The 17,975-nt window shown below is 53.3% G+C and overlaps 1 protein-coding gene across 1 annotated transcript; it reads left to right on the top strand.

Moving 5' to 3' along the window:
* Positions 1 to 4,199: 4,199 nt before the first annotated feature.
* LOC120707177 (LRR receptor kinase SERK2-like) lies at positions 4,200 to 8,465 on the top strand. The gene is made up of 4 exons (XM_039991998.1): positions 4,200 to 4,779; positions 5,450 to 5,710; positions 5,796 to 6,716; positions 7,648 to 8,465. The coding sequence occupies exons 1-4, from the start codon at positions 4,350 to 4,352 to the stop codon at positions 8,106 to 8,108; spliced, it is 2,073 nt and encodes a 690-aa protein (XP_039847932.1). The 5' UTR covers positions 4,200 to 4,349; the 3' UTR covers positions 8,109 to 8,465.
* The last annotated feature ends 9,510 nt before the right edge of the window (positions 8,466 to 17,975 follow it).

Genomic DNA, 17,975 nt, shown 5'->3' with positions numbered 1-17,975 from the left:
AGCAAAAAGGTCGTCGGAGGCTTGAAAATCCGCACCATTTCACGTGCTAATGGCGCCCAATCTAGCTAATATATAATGCTGTTCACAAACAAAGGTATTATTAGTAGGTCCATTGTCCCGTCGGCGTGGCACACTGACACTGAGTTTCTAATTTTCCATGGAGGATATAGACAGCTGACTAGCTCCGTTGGCACGCATCGCATTATGATTTGTACATCCATCATCAGAACTTTGTTGCTGCACGAGTGCCGTTTGTCATTGCGAGAGTGAGTTCTAGCTCGCCAATGCCTCGCAGAGTCTCCACATGTATTAATCCTCATGAGGAACACTAAAAATTGATTAAAAATTCATTTTTTTAAAAAAATCATGCATATAAACCATCATATCACTATTTGATCATGCATATAAATTAGGCAGATGATTTGGAGACCCTGCAAATGCAACAAAACAACCCACAAATCAAGTGCCCGTGAACTGTAGATATCGTGCTTAAAATCCATGGTTGAGATCACTCCATGGGATGGAGTGGAGTGACGAGCACAAAATCTGTGACTTCCGCTCTGTTTATGTGTGTGTAGAGACAGAGGAGGAGGAGGAGGAGGACACGATGCACATACCACACACAATATGTGAGAAGAGAGGAAGAAGAAGGAAAGCAATGTGTTTATGTTTGATGTGGCTCTATCACCCTCAAAGTTTGTGAATTGCCACTAGGGGTGGTAATGGGCCATGACCATAGTGGTCACTTCACGGTCCAATTTGACCCTTAAATATTTTAGCTCAAAATTATATAGGATTAGAGCCCGGTCCATTTAGGACCCGGCCTTTAGATTATCTAGATCAAATTTGACGGCCCTTTACCACCCTTAATTACCACCTTCCCAACACTAAATAGTAAATACTCATGGTGTCAGGACGTTGCAAGTCATCACATTGCACAGAGCACCGACCGCTTGCCGCCCTAACCCAGGCCACACTCGTACGGTCGTACCTGAATCATCTGCCTAATTTTTGATGATGATCGTCTGCCTTACTGTAAATATAATCACTTCTCGCACGGATCGACAAGATGCCAAAGCGAGAGGTAAGTTTACTAGGAGTAGAGTACCATGGCGAGGAAGCACGACACACTTCCCGTGGAGGAACCCTGCCCTAAGTATGTACCTTTTGCTGCTTTATTTGTCCGGCCCTCCAAATGGAAGAACACCACCCAAAGAAGGTTTATTAGCTTAACTACTCTGTCACAGATGTCCATGATCAGCAAACACGCAGCAGTTAAATAATCTTGCCATGACATAACCGCGGAACTCAATGCAGATCTTAATCCTCCCTCGCTCTTTCGTCTTTCCCTCCACGTGATCATGTCTCTGCTTTATTAATGTCTATACTCCCATGATGCGATCTGAAATTTGCATTCCCCTCCTTCTTATTGCTTACTGAGGCAGCGAATCTCATGGATTTGGCTTCAATTATGCGGAATTTAACTTATACAGTGAGTTAAATTTGGGAGAAAAAATTGTAGCCGAAACCCTAGACCCTAACTTCATAACTTAATCATCAAATTAAATGAATGTACCTCGGCCTAAACATGAATTGGCATTAACATAATTGTTTAGATCTTAAATCAGGTACTTAGTCCAATCAGATTAAGATTTGCATTTAATCAGGGTCTAATCCGAGTAGGATAAGGCTAATTCCTTCTTAAACATGCACCATAACCACACTGTAAATGCTAATTACACGTAGTTAGGCATATTTTAAATTGATTTACACATGAGACTTCTGCGCATAATTAATTGCATATGAACAAGTACTTGAACTTTCATAAACTTATCTGTAGAGATCTAATGGCACATGTAATGCACACGTTACACATGAACATAAGGATTTGATCTGCATCTTATTAGGCACAACAGATCCAATCTAGGACTAAAGACACGTGAAAACCAATATACATTTAATCTGATCATTTAGTTGTGCGCAAAAAAAATCTAATTTGCACATGGAACTTGTAAAAGCTAATCTGCGGAGTACTAATTCCACATAAACAAGTAACCATCACACTGATTGCATTTATGAACATAAAACAGATCTAATCTGCTATTAACAGAGGCTTAAAACTTGATGGCTCTGAATTAGGATCATGATAGAACTAAGAAGGCTCTTGATACCGATTGTTAGATTTAATTATCCATGAACAGGATCTTACCTTAGTCTAATCATGATCACTAATTACTTAATGCGGAATTAATTAGATTAATACTGACCAGAACCTTTGAATCCATGAACGCCTCTGTAGTTGTAGTAGTAGGGCTGATGTAGATGAAGTAGAGTTTAATCTTCACCAATTAGAGAGATTTGGATCTCTTGTTGATGAAGTTCTTGACGAGCAGCAACTCCTCCTTGTGCATGCCACGAAGTTGATGAGGAACAGCAACTCCTTGTGCCTGTCACGAAGTAGATGAGGAAGTCGCGCTTCCAGCCCCTCCAGCGCTCTAATTGATTGGTGTTTTGCTAATCACGAGATTAACTGATTAGGGTTAGAGAGGGTTCCCCTCTACCTCATATTTATATACAGCACTGTGGGACCGGGGCCGACTTATAGATGGAAACGTTAGGTGTACCTGCCAATCACGGTACATGACTTATTTGGTATGTTATCTCTAATTTGTGGAAATTATTTGCCATGTAGATCTAGGTTGTTATCCTGAGATCACAAATTTCCAACATTATTAGCTTAACTACTATGTCACATATGTCCATGATCAGCAAACACGCAGCAGTTAAATAATCTTGCCATGACATAACCGCGGAACTCAATGCAGATCTTAATCCTCCCTCGCTCTTTCGTCTTTCCCTCCACGTGATCATGTCTCTGCTTTATTAATGTCTATACTCCCAATAATGTATATCTAATTGTTACTGATCAGGGGGTTTGGTAGTTTGAAGAAGAAGAAGAAGAAGAAAGGATTCAAAAGTTGGAGAAGATTAGAAGCAGCAGCAGCAGCAAGCCGACGGGAAGCATATGGCATCTGGTTCCACGGCTGGCAAGACGGGAACGAACTTCTCCTTTTCAACGGAAGCTGCTGGGGTGAGTTCGCTAATTGCAGGCTCAAAAGCTCCAAGCTGGCCTAGCCTGACCCTCAAAAAAAAAAAAAAGCTGGCCTCGCCTAGTCTGTGCTTGTATGAACTTATTGGATTCTGAAGGGCAGGCAGGCATGCATGCTATGCCACATAAAAATAGCATAAATATTTTTTCCATTGAAAAGCTTTTAACACACTTTTATTTTCAACAACAGTAAAACATTAAAATCTTTAAAATGTTAATGGTCAAAGACGTGTATGGGCTGAGGGTTTTTTTTTGTGTGCCAGACTGCCGGTTGACCAAAGTGGCAAGTAGAAAAAAATAGAGTTTGTATAACATACAACTATACTATGATTTTTCTCGCAAAAAAAACTACTATGATTTGTATTAGTGCACGAATAGTATACTGTCGACTGTCGTCGTCAACGGGAACACTGTACTCTGACTCTCTGAGTGTACTCCCGCCGCCGATGATTAGATTCTCCCTGCGGCGGCCTTCCCACTGTCGGCCGGCCCGGCCCTACCAGCAGAGAGAGCACCCCCACCGATCGTCGATTGATGCGCACTCAAAACTGCCGCAGCGTGACGCCCGGCTCCTCATCAATACGGAGACACCCCCCGCCGAACCGTCGGGTCCGGACAACGACGCGGCCGCGCAGGTCGCAGGGCAGGCAAAGCTACGAGCCAAAAGTTTGGCGCGCCGGCGATCGCAACACCATCGTCTTCCGTCGAAATCACGGCCGCGTTCCGATTTCCAAGTAGGATCACGATCGTCCATTTCGTCGTACACCATGACGTGCCTTGCTGTCGACACGAGCGGCAGCAGTTAATACGTGCACCGGACCCGATCGACGCAAGCGGTTGACCGGCCAGTGGCCACTTCACCACCTTGTTGTGACGTGCCCCGGTCAGACGCAGCCGGCGGGGGTGCGTGCTCCTCGTCACGTACACAACTTTGTTCGTTCGTGCCCCACGGATCGGACGCCAAGTGGCCTTAGGGTCACTGACAGCTCGGGCCTGCTCCTCAGAGCTGAGCGCCTGACCCGACCCGGCCGCTGCTCTCGGGGGGCCTCCACGTTATTACCACTGGACTACCACCACCCGGCCGCGCCTATTCCACCCTCGAACCCCTCACCCCTGCACGCGCCCACGCCCCAGTCCTGTCTCCCTCCTGCTCTCCTCGAGCACCGGCACCGGGAGCCGCGTCGCCCGCCGGTCTCTTCCTATAGCAGCACCGGCGCGCGGGCGCGTGCAGCGGGGGGCAATGGCCTGCGCCCGCCTCGCCGCGGCCCTCTCCATCCTCCTCCTCGCCCTGTGCGCGCGGGCGCGCGCGGCGGACGAGGGCGAGGCGCGCGCGCTGCTGGCGCTGGGCGCGGCGCTGGACCCGACGGGCCGCCTGCTCCCGTCGTGGGCGCCCGGCCGGGACCCCTGCCGCGCCTTCGAGGGCGTCGCCTGCGACGCGCGCGGCGCCGTCGCCAACGTCTCGCTGCAGGGGAAGGGGCTCGCCGGCACGCTCCCGCCCGCCGTCGCGGGGCTCCGCGCGCTCACGGGCCTCTACCTCCACTACAACGCGCTCCGGGGCGCCGTCCCGCGGGAGCTCGCCGCGCTCCGGGGCCTCACCGACCTCTACCTCGACGTCAACAACCTCTCCGGGCCCATCCCGCCGGAGCTCGGCGCCATGGCGTCCCTGCAAGGTACGGCTACGCTCTCTCTCTCTCTCTCTCTCTCTCTCTCTCTCTCTCTCTCTCTCTCTCTCTCTCTCTCTCTCTCTCTCTCTCTCTCTCTCTCAGATGCGCTCGAGATCTCTCGGAACCTTCCCCCGCCCGCCCTGCGCGCGCTCGCTGACTTGCACTCGCATCGCACGCATGTGGCGGCGCCGTGGACTCTGGGCGGGCTCCTGCATTGGCAACTGGCATTGCTCGGATCGATGATCGATTCGCCCCCTCCTGTGTGTGTGTTTTTTTTAAAAAATTTGGTTCCGGTCGTCGACTTGCATGGCATTTCTTGACTCCAAATCCTAACGGGTGCTCTGCTGCTTTACCTACCTTTGGATTTTGTCGTCAGAAGTCCCAATCAAGCAGCTCTTGCTGGGCAGATTGCAACAACAATCCTTGGCTGATACCACCCAACCCAACATTTCGTTCCAGATTAGTACTCCTTGGTTCGTTTCCCATTTTGGTACTCCCGTGCTCTGCTCTGCATCTGCTCATGCCAAATTAGTACTCCTACTAGTCGGGCTATTAGCCTATTAAGATGCTGCTCTGTTCTTGCGTGTCCATGCTACTCCTACTAAATGTGATAGCTTGCACTGCTTCTGAATTTCTGATTCAATGCTGCTAATGTTTGATTGATGTGCCCGTGCAGTGGTGCAGCTCTGCTACAACCAGCTCACCGGGAGCATCCCCACGCAGCTCGGCAACCTCACCAGGCTCACCGTCCTGGCCCTGCAGTCCAACCGCCTCACCGGCGCCATCCCGGCCAGCCTCGGCGGCCTCCCGCTGCTCGCGCGCCTCGACCTCAGCTTCAACAGCCTCTTCGGCTCCATCCCCGTCAGGCTCGCGCAGCTGCCCCGCCTCGTCGCGCTCGACGTCAGGAACAACTCCCTCACTGGCAGCGTCCCCGCCGGTAATTCCTTTTTCTACCGAGCTTAGCTATTGTTCTTGATGATTGAGACCATGCTGATTGGTTTTCTGGTTTGCGTCGTCCCAAGAACTGGCGGCCAGGTTGCAGGCCGGCTTCCAGTACGGTAACAACACCGACCTGTGCGGCGCCGGGCTGCCCGCGCTCCGCCCGTGCACCCCGGCGGACCTCATCGACCCCGACCGGCCGCAGCCGTTCAGCGCCGGCATCGCGCCGCAGGTCACGGCCCCCGGCGGCGGCGGGCACGGGCGCGCGCCGTCGACCAAGGCGCTCACGGCCGTGGTCGTCGTCGCCGTGGCCCTCCTCGCGGCCACGGCGGCCGGCCTGCTCGCGCTCTCGTGGCGCCGGTGGCGCATGCGGAGGGTCGCGGGGGGCTCGCCACCCACGGTCGCCGGTGCCCGCTGCAGCACCGAGGCCGCCGCGGCGAAGGCGTCGTCGGCCCACAAGAGCGCGTCGTCGGCGCTGGCGAGCCTCGAGTACTCCAACGCCTGGGACCCGCTCGCCGACGCGCGGGGCGGCGGCGCCGCCGCGGGGCTCGGCTTCTCCTCGCAGGACGCGCTGGCCCAGAGCCTGCGGATCAGCACGGAGGAGGTGGAGTCCGCGACGCGCTACTTCTCGGAGCTCAACCTCCTCGGGCGGCGCGGGAGGAAGGCCGGCGGACTGGCGGCCACGTACAGGGGCACGCTGCGCGACGGCACCCCCGTCGCCGTGAAGCGGCTGGGCAAGACGTGCTGCCGGCAGGAGGAGGCCGAGTTCCTCCGGGGGCTCAGGCTGCTCGCCGAGCTCCGGCACGACAACGTGGTCGCGCTGCGGGGGTTCTGCTGCTCCAGGGCGCGCGGGGAGTGCTTCCTCGTCTACGACTTCGTGCCCAACGGCAGCCTCTCGCAGTTCCTCGACGTCGACGCCGCCAGCACCGCCGCCGCCGCCGGCGGCAGCCACCGTGTCCTCGAGTGGTCCACGAGGATCTCCATCATCAAGGGCATCGCCAGAGGTATAGTGGACTGTCACTCTCTAGCCCCGTCAGTGTCATCACTGATCTTCCACTAGTGGCTTGCTGATGACCAAATCTTCTCTGCGTTCACACTATTTCGTACTAGTTCACACACACGAATATACAGCAGCAATCCATAAACCAAGCGTCCAAGCCGATGAACGATGATGCTTCTAGCTAGTCCCTTGGTGGTGGCTAGTTGTCATCTTGATCTGCCTGAAAAACACATGGCATGCATGCGACATTTGGCAACGACTTTGAAAATTTGCCAAGATGGCGTGCGTCATGCATGGGCACGTTGATTCTTGCAATCACCGGATGGAAGGTAGTACATGGATCCATCCATCGGTTGCTCACATGTTGCGGAGAAACCTGTGAACCGGCCGGTACGCACCAATAGGCACACCCAGGGCCTTTGTCTGTTCTGAAAAAGCTCTGCTCCGCGTGACATGTCCAAAAACTTTTGTGGTACTTGTAGAGTCTCTAGCAATCGTCTCACTGTACTTGCTGTTATCATCAGCAGTGTGCAAAAAAACAAAAAAAAAACTGGTGAGGGGGCGTTTAGTTGAGTTTGGTGAAAATTTTTGGGTGTCACGTCAATGTTTGACCAGATGTCGGGAGGGTTTTTCAAACACTAATTAAAAAACTAATTTCAGAACTCACTTGGAAACCGCGAGACGAATCTTTTGAGGCTTTTGACCGCATCATTAGCACATGTGGGTTACTGTAGCACTTATGGCTAATCATACACTAATTAGGCTCAAAAGATTCGTCTCGTCGTGTACATCCAAACTGTGTAATTAGTTTTGTTATTTAATTACATTTAGTGCTTCATATATGTCTTCAAATGGGAGGTGAAAATTTTTGTGTGAAAATTTTTGGGAACTAAACGGGGAATCAACTGAAATTTTGCCAAACTTTTGTATCGCAGGGATCGAGTACCTGCACAGCGCGAGGCCGAGCAAGCCGGCGCTCGTCCACCAGAACATCTCGGCGGACAAGGTCCTGCTGGACTACGCCTACCGGCCGCTCATCTCCGGGTGCGGCCTGCACAAGCTCCTCGTCGACGACCTCGTCTTCTCGACGCTCAAGGCCAGCGCCGCCATGGGGTACCTCGCGCCGGAGTACACCACCGTGGGCCGGCTCTCGGAGAAGAGCGACGTCTACGCGTTCGGGGTCATCGTGCTCCAGGTGCTCGCCGGCAAGAGGAAGGTGGCGGTGACGGCGCAGCTGCCCGGCGACGTCGGGGAGCTCGTCGACGGCAACCTGCAGGGGAGCTACTCGGCGGCCGAGGCCGCCAAGCTGGCGGAGATCGCCGTGGCTTGCACCGGCGAGGACCCGGACCGGAGGCCGACGATGGCCAAGCTGCTCCAGGAACTGGCCACCGTCTGATGATGGATCTGACGGATGCGTGAAAACATTCATCCGCTGTAACAATTGTTCATGCGAGAGAGTCACATGCCTGACAGTGCGCCATGCATGGGCGCCCGTGTAACCTAGCTGCTACTACTACTACTTGTCTAGGATCACTAGTCAGTAATCACTGATCTTAGAAAAGCGTCTGAGCTAGCTACTAGCAGGCACTAATCAGTAATCGCTGATCTTAGGAAGCACATGCCTAGGATCATGAGATCTTGTACGCTAATGATGTCCCATTGTATTACTGCCGGCCTGGAAAGCGTGCACTGGCTGCACGCTGATAATTAACTTGGATGTGGTAGTCAGTAGTCAGGTAGACTGGTTGGTGAATATAATAATCAATCTGGCCCTGTTTAGTTTCTCAAAATTTTTCTATAGTATCCGTCACATCGAATGTTCGGACACAGCATTAAATGCAATTAAAAAAATAATTAATTACATAGCCTAACTGATTAGCATGAGATAAATTTTTTAAGTCTAGTTAGTCTATAATTGAATATTAATTACTAAATAACAATAAAAATGATACAATATCAAAATCCAAATATTTTCGCGAACTAAAGGGCCCTCACGAATGCAACCATTCCCTGCAAGGCAGCAACACCTTTTGCTGAGCCCTTTGTGAGTTGTGACTCCAAGTGTACCAGCAACCCTGTCCCTGTGCGCCGGTTTGGCTGGATCTCCGGGGGAGAGGTCGCTGGCCGCTGGCCGCTGGCCGCTGGCGCCATTCCAGCAGGGAGGAAGGACTAGGAGCCAAGCGTCCTGGAAGTCTGCATGTGAGCTATAGATTGCTGTGTTGTCTTGTTCGTTGCTCGTGTTGGGTCCTGGCTTGTGATCGCGCGCACACAGACACACACAGGGGCTGTCAGCTGGGTGATGAAATCTCAGTGAGTCACAGGACGTGAAAAGGCGCAGGAGGAGGTGGTCATGGGCTTGCATGTTGCGCTAGAGGCCGAGGGGCCGGACAAAACAGACTCTACCAAGCAATATAAAATTATAGTAGTGCTGAAGAAGAAGAAGAAGAGCGCAGCTGATCCAAAAGAGCTAAACCCAAGGTGAGGCTGAATTACTGTGACCGTGTGTGCTTATTTTGGATGATAGCGGGTTAGGTTTTTTGGAGCGGAGTATTTGGAGGTTTGCAAGGATCACAAGTTAGCCAAAGGTCTATATAAAAACCTATATAAGGTAGCTGTATATGACGCCGGTTAATGGATATATATGAGTTTGACACCCTCTGTAGCGAAAATGGCCTCTCATGCCATATTTCAATATAATATTTTGGCGATTGATGACACACACAACACTTGGACTAATATGATTGTTAAGATGACCATTCTCAGACTTTTAGGTTCAAGTGATGACAAAGAGAAGATAGGCATAGCAAGGCCCGAAGGGCCGCCACTACAGTGGTTCGCTAATCGATTAGCGGACGGGGGTCGAGGGGGAGCCGCCCCTCGCGGGTCTCAGGGCAGCGCCCTGAAAGCTCTTCGGTCCAAAGGACAAGAATCGAAGAGACCGTGAAGAAAACCAAGTCAAAGAAATCAAGACAGAGATATTTTACTATCACCGGTTAAACCGATGTAGGGCAAAATAAACTCACCGGTGCAATCACAGAGAAGGTCTGCGGGCTAGGGTTTGGCACCGGATTAAACCGGCGTTGGGTGTTTTACACTCATCGGTGCATTGACTTGGAGTACACCAGGCTAGGGTTTTACACCGGTTGAACCGACGCTAAAGAAATTGCATACGTCGGTGCATTGACAGATGAAGACAGAGGAAATTCTATACACCGGTTAAACCGACGATTAGATATTGGTGAACGTCGGTGCAGTTGTCCAGAGAGTTAGTTTTTCAGCAACTACACTCACCAGTTTTTCAGCAACTACACTCACCGGTTAAACCGACGCTGCATCGGTTGATTACGTCGGTCGATTGAGGTAGCCGTTGAGGTATAACGGCTAGTTGTAAAATGCACTCACCGGTTAAACCGGTGATGACAAAAACGGGAGTATCGGTTTAATCGGTGATAGCGCTTTTTGTCAGCCTTTTTCCAACGGCTAGTTTGGGGTGTGTGGGCTATATATATGCCACCCCACGGCTCATTTGAGGTTGCTGGAGACCAAGGAAGTATACAAGAGCCAAAGATCATCTCCAACCACCATAGTGCTTCATTGTACATCATATAGGATTAAACACACTGGTGAGAGTGCTTAGTGCTTGTAATAGGGATTAGTTCTTGCGAGAGCTCCCTTGAGAGAAGTCTTGTTGCGGCAAGCAATCCTTGTGATCCGTCGTGTGACCCTCCGACTCGGTGTGGAGTGGCAACGACACTTTGTGCGGGGGAAGAGGAGACCCCCTCCTTGGTGGAGAAGCTCCATAGTGGATTTCGGCCGGGTGACCGAGAGAGACGGTGGCGGTGCACTAGACTCGGTGTCTTGTGTGCACTTGCCTTTGCTTGCCGGTATAGCCTTGGTGGCGTAGTGCAAGATGGTGATCGGAAGAGCCTCGGTTTCCCGTGGACATAGGCGTTTGTGCCGAACCATGTTACATGATCGTGTCTACTCGGGAGTTTGCATCCCTCTTGCACTTATCTCTTTAATTACCTTATTACGTTTCCGCATTTACTTTATCTTGTATGCCTTTACTTTCCTAGTTAGTTTGTTTAGGATTGGCTATAGGTTGTAAGTATTTTGGGGTAAGTAGAGAGTAGCATAGATAAACCTTAGTCATAACTAGCATGTGTAGGACGTGTTAGGTTTATCTTATGCAAGTAGTTTGAGCCCTAGGTTAAAAAGCGATTAGCGACCCTATTCACCCCCTCCCCCTCTAGGGTCGGACACCCCGGTGATTCTTACACCCTCGCTACTAGAAAAAGGGTTACGAGAGAACAGGTTGGAAAGGGCCTTAGGAACCAACCGGTTCCCCGAAGTCGAGACTTTTGAGACAACAAAAAAGTGATATTTTACATAAATTTTTGAATAAGACGCACTACAAGACATGATACCTTCTATGATGATTTGATTTTGTCACAAGTAGGAGTTGTTTTGTCATGATCCATGATCCGTGACGTCTTTATGACAAAAAATACATCATCACAAAATGTCCGTGTCTTAGCACCTTCTGTGACAAAACACTTAAAAAATGTCATAAACTCAGTGACAAACACATCATCGTCACAAACAACTATGACAATCCAAACCGTCATAATATCAAATAAAAATGTCACAAGCTATTTATTCGTGGAGTTGCCATGTGGCATGTGATGTGGCAGAATGACTTGGCATGTGACGTGGCAGAATGACTTGGCATGTGACGTGGCAGATGACGCTCCAAGAATTTTGTGATGATTTGGTTCGTCATAGAATGAAATGACGTGGCATGTGACATGGCAGCTGATGTGGCATGTGAAATGTCAGCTGACATGGCAAAAACGTTGTGACATTTTAGTTCATCATAAAATGTTTCGTGGCCTAATTAAGCCCACATAACTAATAGTTATGATTTGTGCCACACCCAATGGCTGGCCCAGTTTTATGATTGATCCATCTGTAGAATAAGCCATCCATTTTTAGCCCCAGTTTAAAAAACAGAGGCAATTGAGAACCAATTCAGTTGTAGCGTAGCCCAATTTAAAACAAGTAATGAAATGTTCCATCATCACGCTGCAGGTCCATTAATGCATTCAACACAAGTACAATTTCCATCATCAACAACAAAGTCTCATGAAATAGAGAAACAAATTTGTCCAGTAGAAGGCAATGAAATAAATATGGAACTCCTTTAACACTAATCAAAGAAAGAAAATTGTTGTGGCTGCAGACCTAACTAGATATGCAAGTGCAAGTATGTCACAATAGTAGCAAAGCTCCATTGGATGATGGATGAGAACCACGCTGACAAGCAGTCTTAGGGAGGAGGCACTTGACCTTGGAAGGTTAACATTTGACGAAGGAACCCACTACAATCTTGGACTGTCTTTTTCAAACTCTCAATCTCTTCCGATTGCTCTGCCATTGCTGCCTCAGATTGCTGTGCCTGAGACTTTATGGTATCCTTCAACATATACTGTCGGTACCCTGTAGCAGGGATACCCACTCTTACTGCGGCATGGCAGGACCCGCGTAGTTATCCGTAACTGCGTGGAAAGGACGGAGTAGCCAGGCCCCACAGGCCAGGCTCTTCCCTCACCAGGCCAACGGCCCCGGACCCATTCCCCGCCTGGGGATGGATCCGGAGACGTCACGTGCCTCTAAGCAAGGGAAGATCCGAGCTGACAGCCGAGACCTCGAACCCCCATAGGGGTCCGGGACCTCCTGCGCCCGCCCGGACCCCCCTTTACCGCGTAGGGGTCCGGAGCCGCCACGTGGCCCGGAGGCATGGGCTCGAGCGCAAGCCTTCCGCTGGAAGACTCGCGCACCCACTGCATTTAATGCAGATGGACAAGGTGTGCTCTGCCGCCGCGGTACGCGAGACAGCCTTTGTCAGGCCTCGCTGTGCACCGCGTATTACCAAGGTGCACAATGCAGCCGCTTGTGCCGCGCCCGCGCAGGGCCCGTCTGCCGCATTAAATGGATACGACAGCACGATACTTTTCCATCATGCCGCCTACGCCGCAGGCTACACAACCTGCTTAAGCTACATGGCAGGCGACGCCACTAGCCTCATCTGGCATCGCCTTGACAAGACAGCGCCAGGACATGATGGACGAAGGGCTCCGGGAGCAGGCAAGGGAATCCAGGAGAGAGATCTCCTTTACCTGCGACGCCATAATGTATGAACAATACGTTATTTTATACTACATCGTTGGACCCACCTGTCGGGGACCCAACAGCTGTGTACGCGCCCCCCTTGAGATATAAAAGGGAGGCGCTCGCTGTGCACAAGACGATCTCCAGACACAAGCTCTCGCAACTCTCTCACTCTCGTGGGAAGGCAATACAACACACGGTGGACGTAGGGTATTACGCTCCGGCGGCCCGAACCACTCTAAATCTTGTTGTGTTCATCGTGTTCTTGAGTGAGACCGGACTAGGACTAGCTAACCCCCGAGTACACACCCTCTGGGCTAGGGCGGGTGCCTTCCGCCACCCGGCTGTGGTTTGCAGCACCACGACATTTAGCGCGCCAGGTAGGGGAAATTTAGCTGGTCGCAGTTCATCTCTTCTTTGTCCCCATGGTTCGTGTGGACGACGTGGAGATGACAGAGGGTGTGGCGTCCTCCATGCCACACGCCTCTCGTGTCCCTGCTCCAGGGGCAACTGTGCCCGTGGAACAGCCACCGTTGGCGGTGGCGCGCGCCACTCGTCGGCAAGAATCAGGGCGCCCATCAAGGGCCCCCTCACAGGCTGCGAGCGGCGGAGCGCTGGCAGCGGCTATGGAGTTGCTTCGCAACCCCCGGCTGAGGCAGCCTCGCCAGACGCCCTGAAGCAGTGGCGGGATGATGTTGACCGTCTCCTCCACCTGGCTCAGGCCTCCCCAAGTTTTGCAAGGACTGGGCAACGACCTCCGCCCGGCAATGCGGTGGTACCTTACCACCAGCGTCAGGGCGGTGCGTCGGCGTCCGTGCGCTCCCCTACCGTGAGGGGTGCACGAACAGAAGACCTGCGGGCGGAGCTCAACCGCCGGCGCGCGGGAGAGGATGCCCGCATCTCCGTCGAGAGGGCACGAGAGCGCCGTCTCAACATTGAGGGTCGCAACCGCAACGCTGATCTGGACGCGGTGGCACCCAGGCCTCCGGTGAACGCCCGGATACAGTCAGGCGCGCCAGTGGCTGGGGTGGGCTGTGCTGCACTTGCGGAGCACCTCCGCGCCATGGCATGGCCACCCAAGTTCCGCCCCCACCTGCCGGAAAAGTACGACGGTACTACTAACCCGTCGGAATTCCTGCAGGTGTACGTTACCGCCTTCACAGCGGCTGGTGGTAACGGCACCGTCATGGCAAGCTACTTTCATGTAGCCTTATCTGGGCCAGCCCGGACCTGGCTCATGAACCTCATACCTAGGACGATCCAGTCCTGGGAAGAGCTCTGTGCGAGGTTCACAGCGAACTTCGCCAGTGCATACCAACAGCATGGTGTGGAGGCACACCTTCACGCCGTGAGGCAAAAACCCGGGGAAACGCTCCGGGCCTTCATCTCGCGCTTCACCAAGGTACGGGGTACCATTCCTCGTATCTCAGATGCATCTATTATCACTACTTTCCGCTAGGGGGTACGTGATGAGAAGATGCTCGAGAAGCTAGCGACGCACAAGGTGGAAAGCGTCACTACGCTTTTCTCCCTGGCAGACAAGTGTGCCAGGGCCGCTGAGGGCCGTGCATGGCACTCAGCCCCCCAAGACGGAGACGCCAAGGCTGGTGGCTCCGGTGCTACCGCTCAGGGCGGTGGCAAGAAGAAGAAGAACAAGAACCGGGGTCGCGGGGAACCGCATTCTGGCGGACCAGTCGTTGCAGCAGCAGCGCCAGCGGCGGCGCCGGTTGCGGCGGCAGCGGCTGGGGGCCAGAATGCACATGGCAAACGCCCTCGCCCGCAAGGTGGAAGCAGAGGTTCATGCCCAGTGCATCCCACCGCTCGCCACAGCACCGCTGACTGCCGTGAGATCCAGAAGCTCGCGAAGCGGGTCAGTGGGCAGCGTGAGCAGTCCTCCAAGGACGGTTCACCCCCTCCTCGCCAGCGGGCCGGCAAGGAGAAGGCCTCCGACAGCGGGGCCGCGGCCGGGGAAAAGGAGCTGGGGTACCAATCCCCCGCTCGAGAGCTGAAGGGCGTCTATCACGACGACGACTCCGATTCCGACAACGGCGACCACCGCAAGAAGCTGTACGTAATGTATGGCGGAAGCTGGGAGCTTGTCTCCCGGCGGGACGTGAAGACCCTTCGCCGGGAGGTCCTTTCGGTGAAGCCGGGGGTCCCGAAGGCAGCGCCGCACCAGAGGTGGATGAGCACCACCATCTCTTTCGGGCCATCCGACTGCCCGAAGAATATGGCCGGAGCTGGTGTACTACCTCTAGTCACCGCTCCTGTCATATCCAACGTGAGGCTCTATCACGTGCTGATTGACAGTGGGGCTGGCCTCAACGTCATCAGCTATGCAGCGTTCAAGCAGCTGCAGATCCCGGAGTCCAAGCTGACTCCCTCTCGCCCATTCTCCGGAGTGGGCCCACACCCGGTGTTCCCTCTGGGAGCATCACATTGCCGGTCACGTTCGGGACCGAGGAGAACTTCCGCACAGAGAGCGTTCTGTTCGATGTTGCGGAGGTGAACCTTCCGTTCAACGCCATCATTGGCCGACCGGCACTCTACCGCTTCATGGCCATTGCTCATTACGGGTATTTGGTCTTGAAGATGCCTTCCCCTGCCGGAGTCCTCACCGTGCAGGGCGACCGCACCGCTGCCATCGCTGCAGTTGAGAGACTGCATGCTCTGGCGGCAGAGGCTGCATGTTCCGAGGAGGATCCGTCCACCTCGCAACCCAAGGCGCCTGCAAAGGCTCCGAAGGTCCAACCGTCCGATCCGGACCATGTTCCCATGAAGACGGTGCAGATTGGAGCGGACTCCACCAGGACCACCCGCATCGCGGGGAACCTGGAGGAGAAATAGGAAGACGCGCTCATCGCTTTCCTCCGGGCAAATGTCGACGTATTCGCCTGGGAACCGTCACAGATGCACGGGATCTCCAGGGAAGTGATCGAGAACAATCTGAGGATCTACCCCGACGCCATGCCGGTGCGCCAAAAGCCTCGGAAGCAGTCTGTGGAGCGGCAGAACTTCATCCGCGAAGAAGTTCACAAGCTCCTACACGCCGGCTTCATCGAGGAGGTCCACCACCCTGAGTGGTTGGCCAATCCGGTCGTCGTCCCAAAGGCCAACGGGAAGCTTCGGATGTGCATCGACTACACCAGCCTCAACAAAGCATGTCCAAGAGACCCCTATCCTCTTCCGCGTATCGATCTGATCGTGGACTCCACCTCCGGGTGTGACCTTTTGTCTTTCCTAGATGCATACTCTGGTTTCCACCAGATTCAGATGTCTAGAGAGGATAGGAAGCATACTGCCTTTGTAACAGTAGATGGGCTTTATTGCTACATTGCCATGCCGTATGGTCTAAGGAATGCCTTACCCACGTTTGTACGAGCTATGAACAAAACCTTCTGTAATCTAATTAGAGATATTGTTGAGGTTTATGTCGATGACATTGTGGTCAAGACTAAGGTAGGGTCAACACTAGTGGAGGACCTGTCCCTCGTCTTCGACCGGCTCCGCGCCACGCGCACGAAGCTGAACCTAGAGAAGTGCATCTTCGGCGTCTCAGCAGGGAAGCTGCTGGGTTTCCTGGTCTCACATCGAGGCATCGAGGCAAACCCAGCCAAGATCAAGGCGATCAAAGCAATGAGGCCTCCTGGTCGCATCAAGGACGTCCAGAAGCTTACTGGATCTCTCGCTGCTCTTAGCCGCTTCATATCGAGGCTGGCCGAGAGGGCCCTTCCCTTCTTCAAGCTATTGAGGAGGTCCGGTCCATTTTCTTGGACTGAAGAGGCTGAACAGGCCTTCCAGGAGCTGAAGCAGCACCTCACCTCGCTGCCAGTATTGGTGGCTCCAGAACCCGGTGAGCCGTTGTTTCTGCATCTTGCTGCGTCTGCGGAGGCAGTCAGCATGGTGTTGGTCGCCGAAAGGATGGAGCAAGCTCGCCAGGGGAACACTAGGGTCCTCCCGGCCAAGGATGGTGAGCCGGACCCCGGACACGGGGGCCCATCAGCCTCACACCAGCTTGAAGGTCCAGATCCCGCACAAGCGGGTCCGGAGGAGCCTCGTCCCAGTGGGAACCCAGAACCGCTGGGGGCCCAGGGACCTGATGTGGTAGACAAGGGCGAGCCGGACCCGGTAACTAGGGTCCGGACCGTCCAAAAGCCAATCTACTACGTCAGCGAAGTCCTCCACGAGGCAAATGCCAGGTATCTTGAGACGCATAAGCTTATCTATGCAATACTTATTGCGTCCAGGAAACTGCGCCACTACTTTCAAGCACACCGAGTTGTTGTAGTGACCTCTTACCCGTTAAGAGCAATCCTGCACAACTCCAACGCCACAGGCAATATTGTCAAGTGGGCAGCAGAGCTGGCAGAGTTCCAACTGGACTTCCAGCCACGCCATGCAGTCAAGAGCCAGATCCTAGCTGATTTCATAGCGGAGTGGACTCCTTCCCCAAGCAATTCTGGGGGTCCGGTCGTCAACGCTGGACCCCCGGAGCCGGAAATCAGGACACCAGTTTTCACCGAGCCTCACTGGACACTCTTCTTCGATGGGTCCGCCCGCGAGAAGTGGGCCGGAGCTGGTGTGGTCCTCATCGACCCAAACGGAGATCAGCTGAAGTACATGGTGCACCTTGAGTTCAAGGCCACCAACAACATGGCGGAGTACGAAGCTCTGATCTTTGGCCTGACGCAAGCCCTCTCATTGGGGGTCCAACAGCTTCTGGTGAAGGGGGACTCCCGGCTAATCATCAAGCAGGTCCGAGGGGATTGCAGCTGCAACAATCCCCAGCTCGCGGCATACCTCATACACGTGAGGAAGCTCGAGAAGGACTTCGACGCCTTGGAACTGCAACACGTTCCCCGCGAGCACAACTCAGCAGCAGATGATCTCTCTGCGAGAGCATCTACCTGGGCATCCGTGCCCGAGGGTGTCTTTGAAAGACGGCTGCTGAGACCTACCGCCCAGCCTGCCGAGCTGGGTGAAGGGGATCAAGCTAGCACCTCGAAGCCAGCGGTCCCGGCAGCATTCCACCTATGGTGCCCGACCTGGGCTGTGTGCTCTGTTGAGGATCCTGGTGACCTCACAGAGCCAC

Source organism: Panicum virgatum, chromosome 5K (genome assembly GCF_016808335.1).
Source record: "Panicum virgatum strain AP13 chromosome 5K, P.virgatum_v5, whole genome shotgun sequence".
In the NCBI taxonomy this organism is placed as follows: domain Eukaryota; kingdom Viridiplantae; phylum Streptophyta; class Magnoliopsida; order Poales; family Poaceae; genus Panicum; species Panicum virgatum.
The sequence above is the reverse complement of the archived record's forward strand: the minus strand, read 5'-3'. Positions and strand labels throughout refer to the sequence as shown.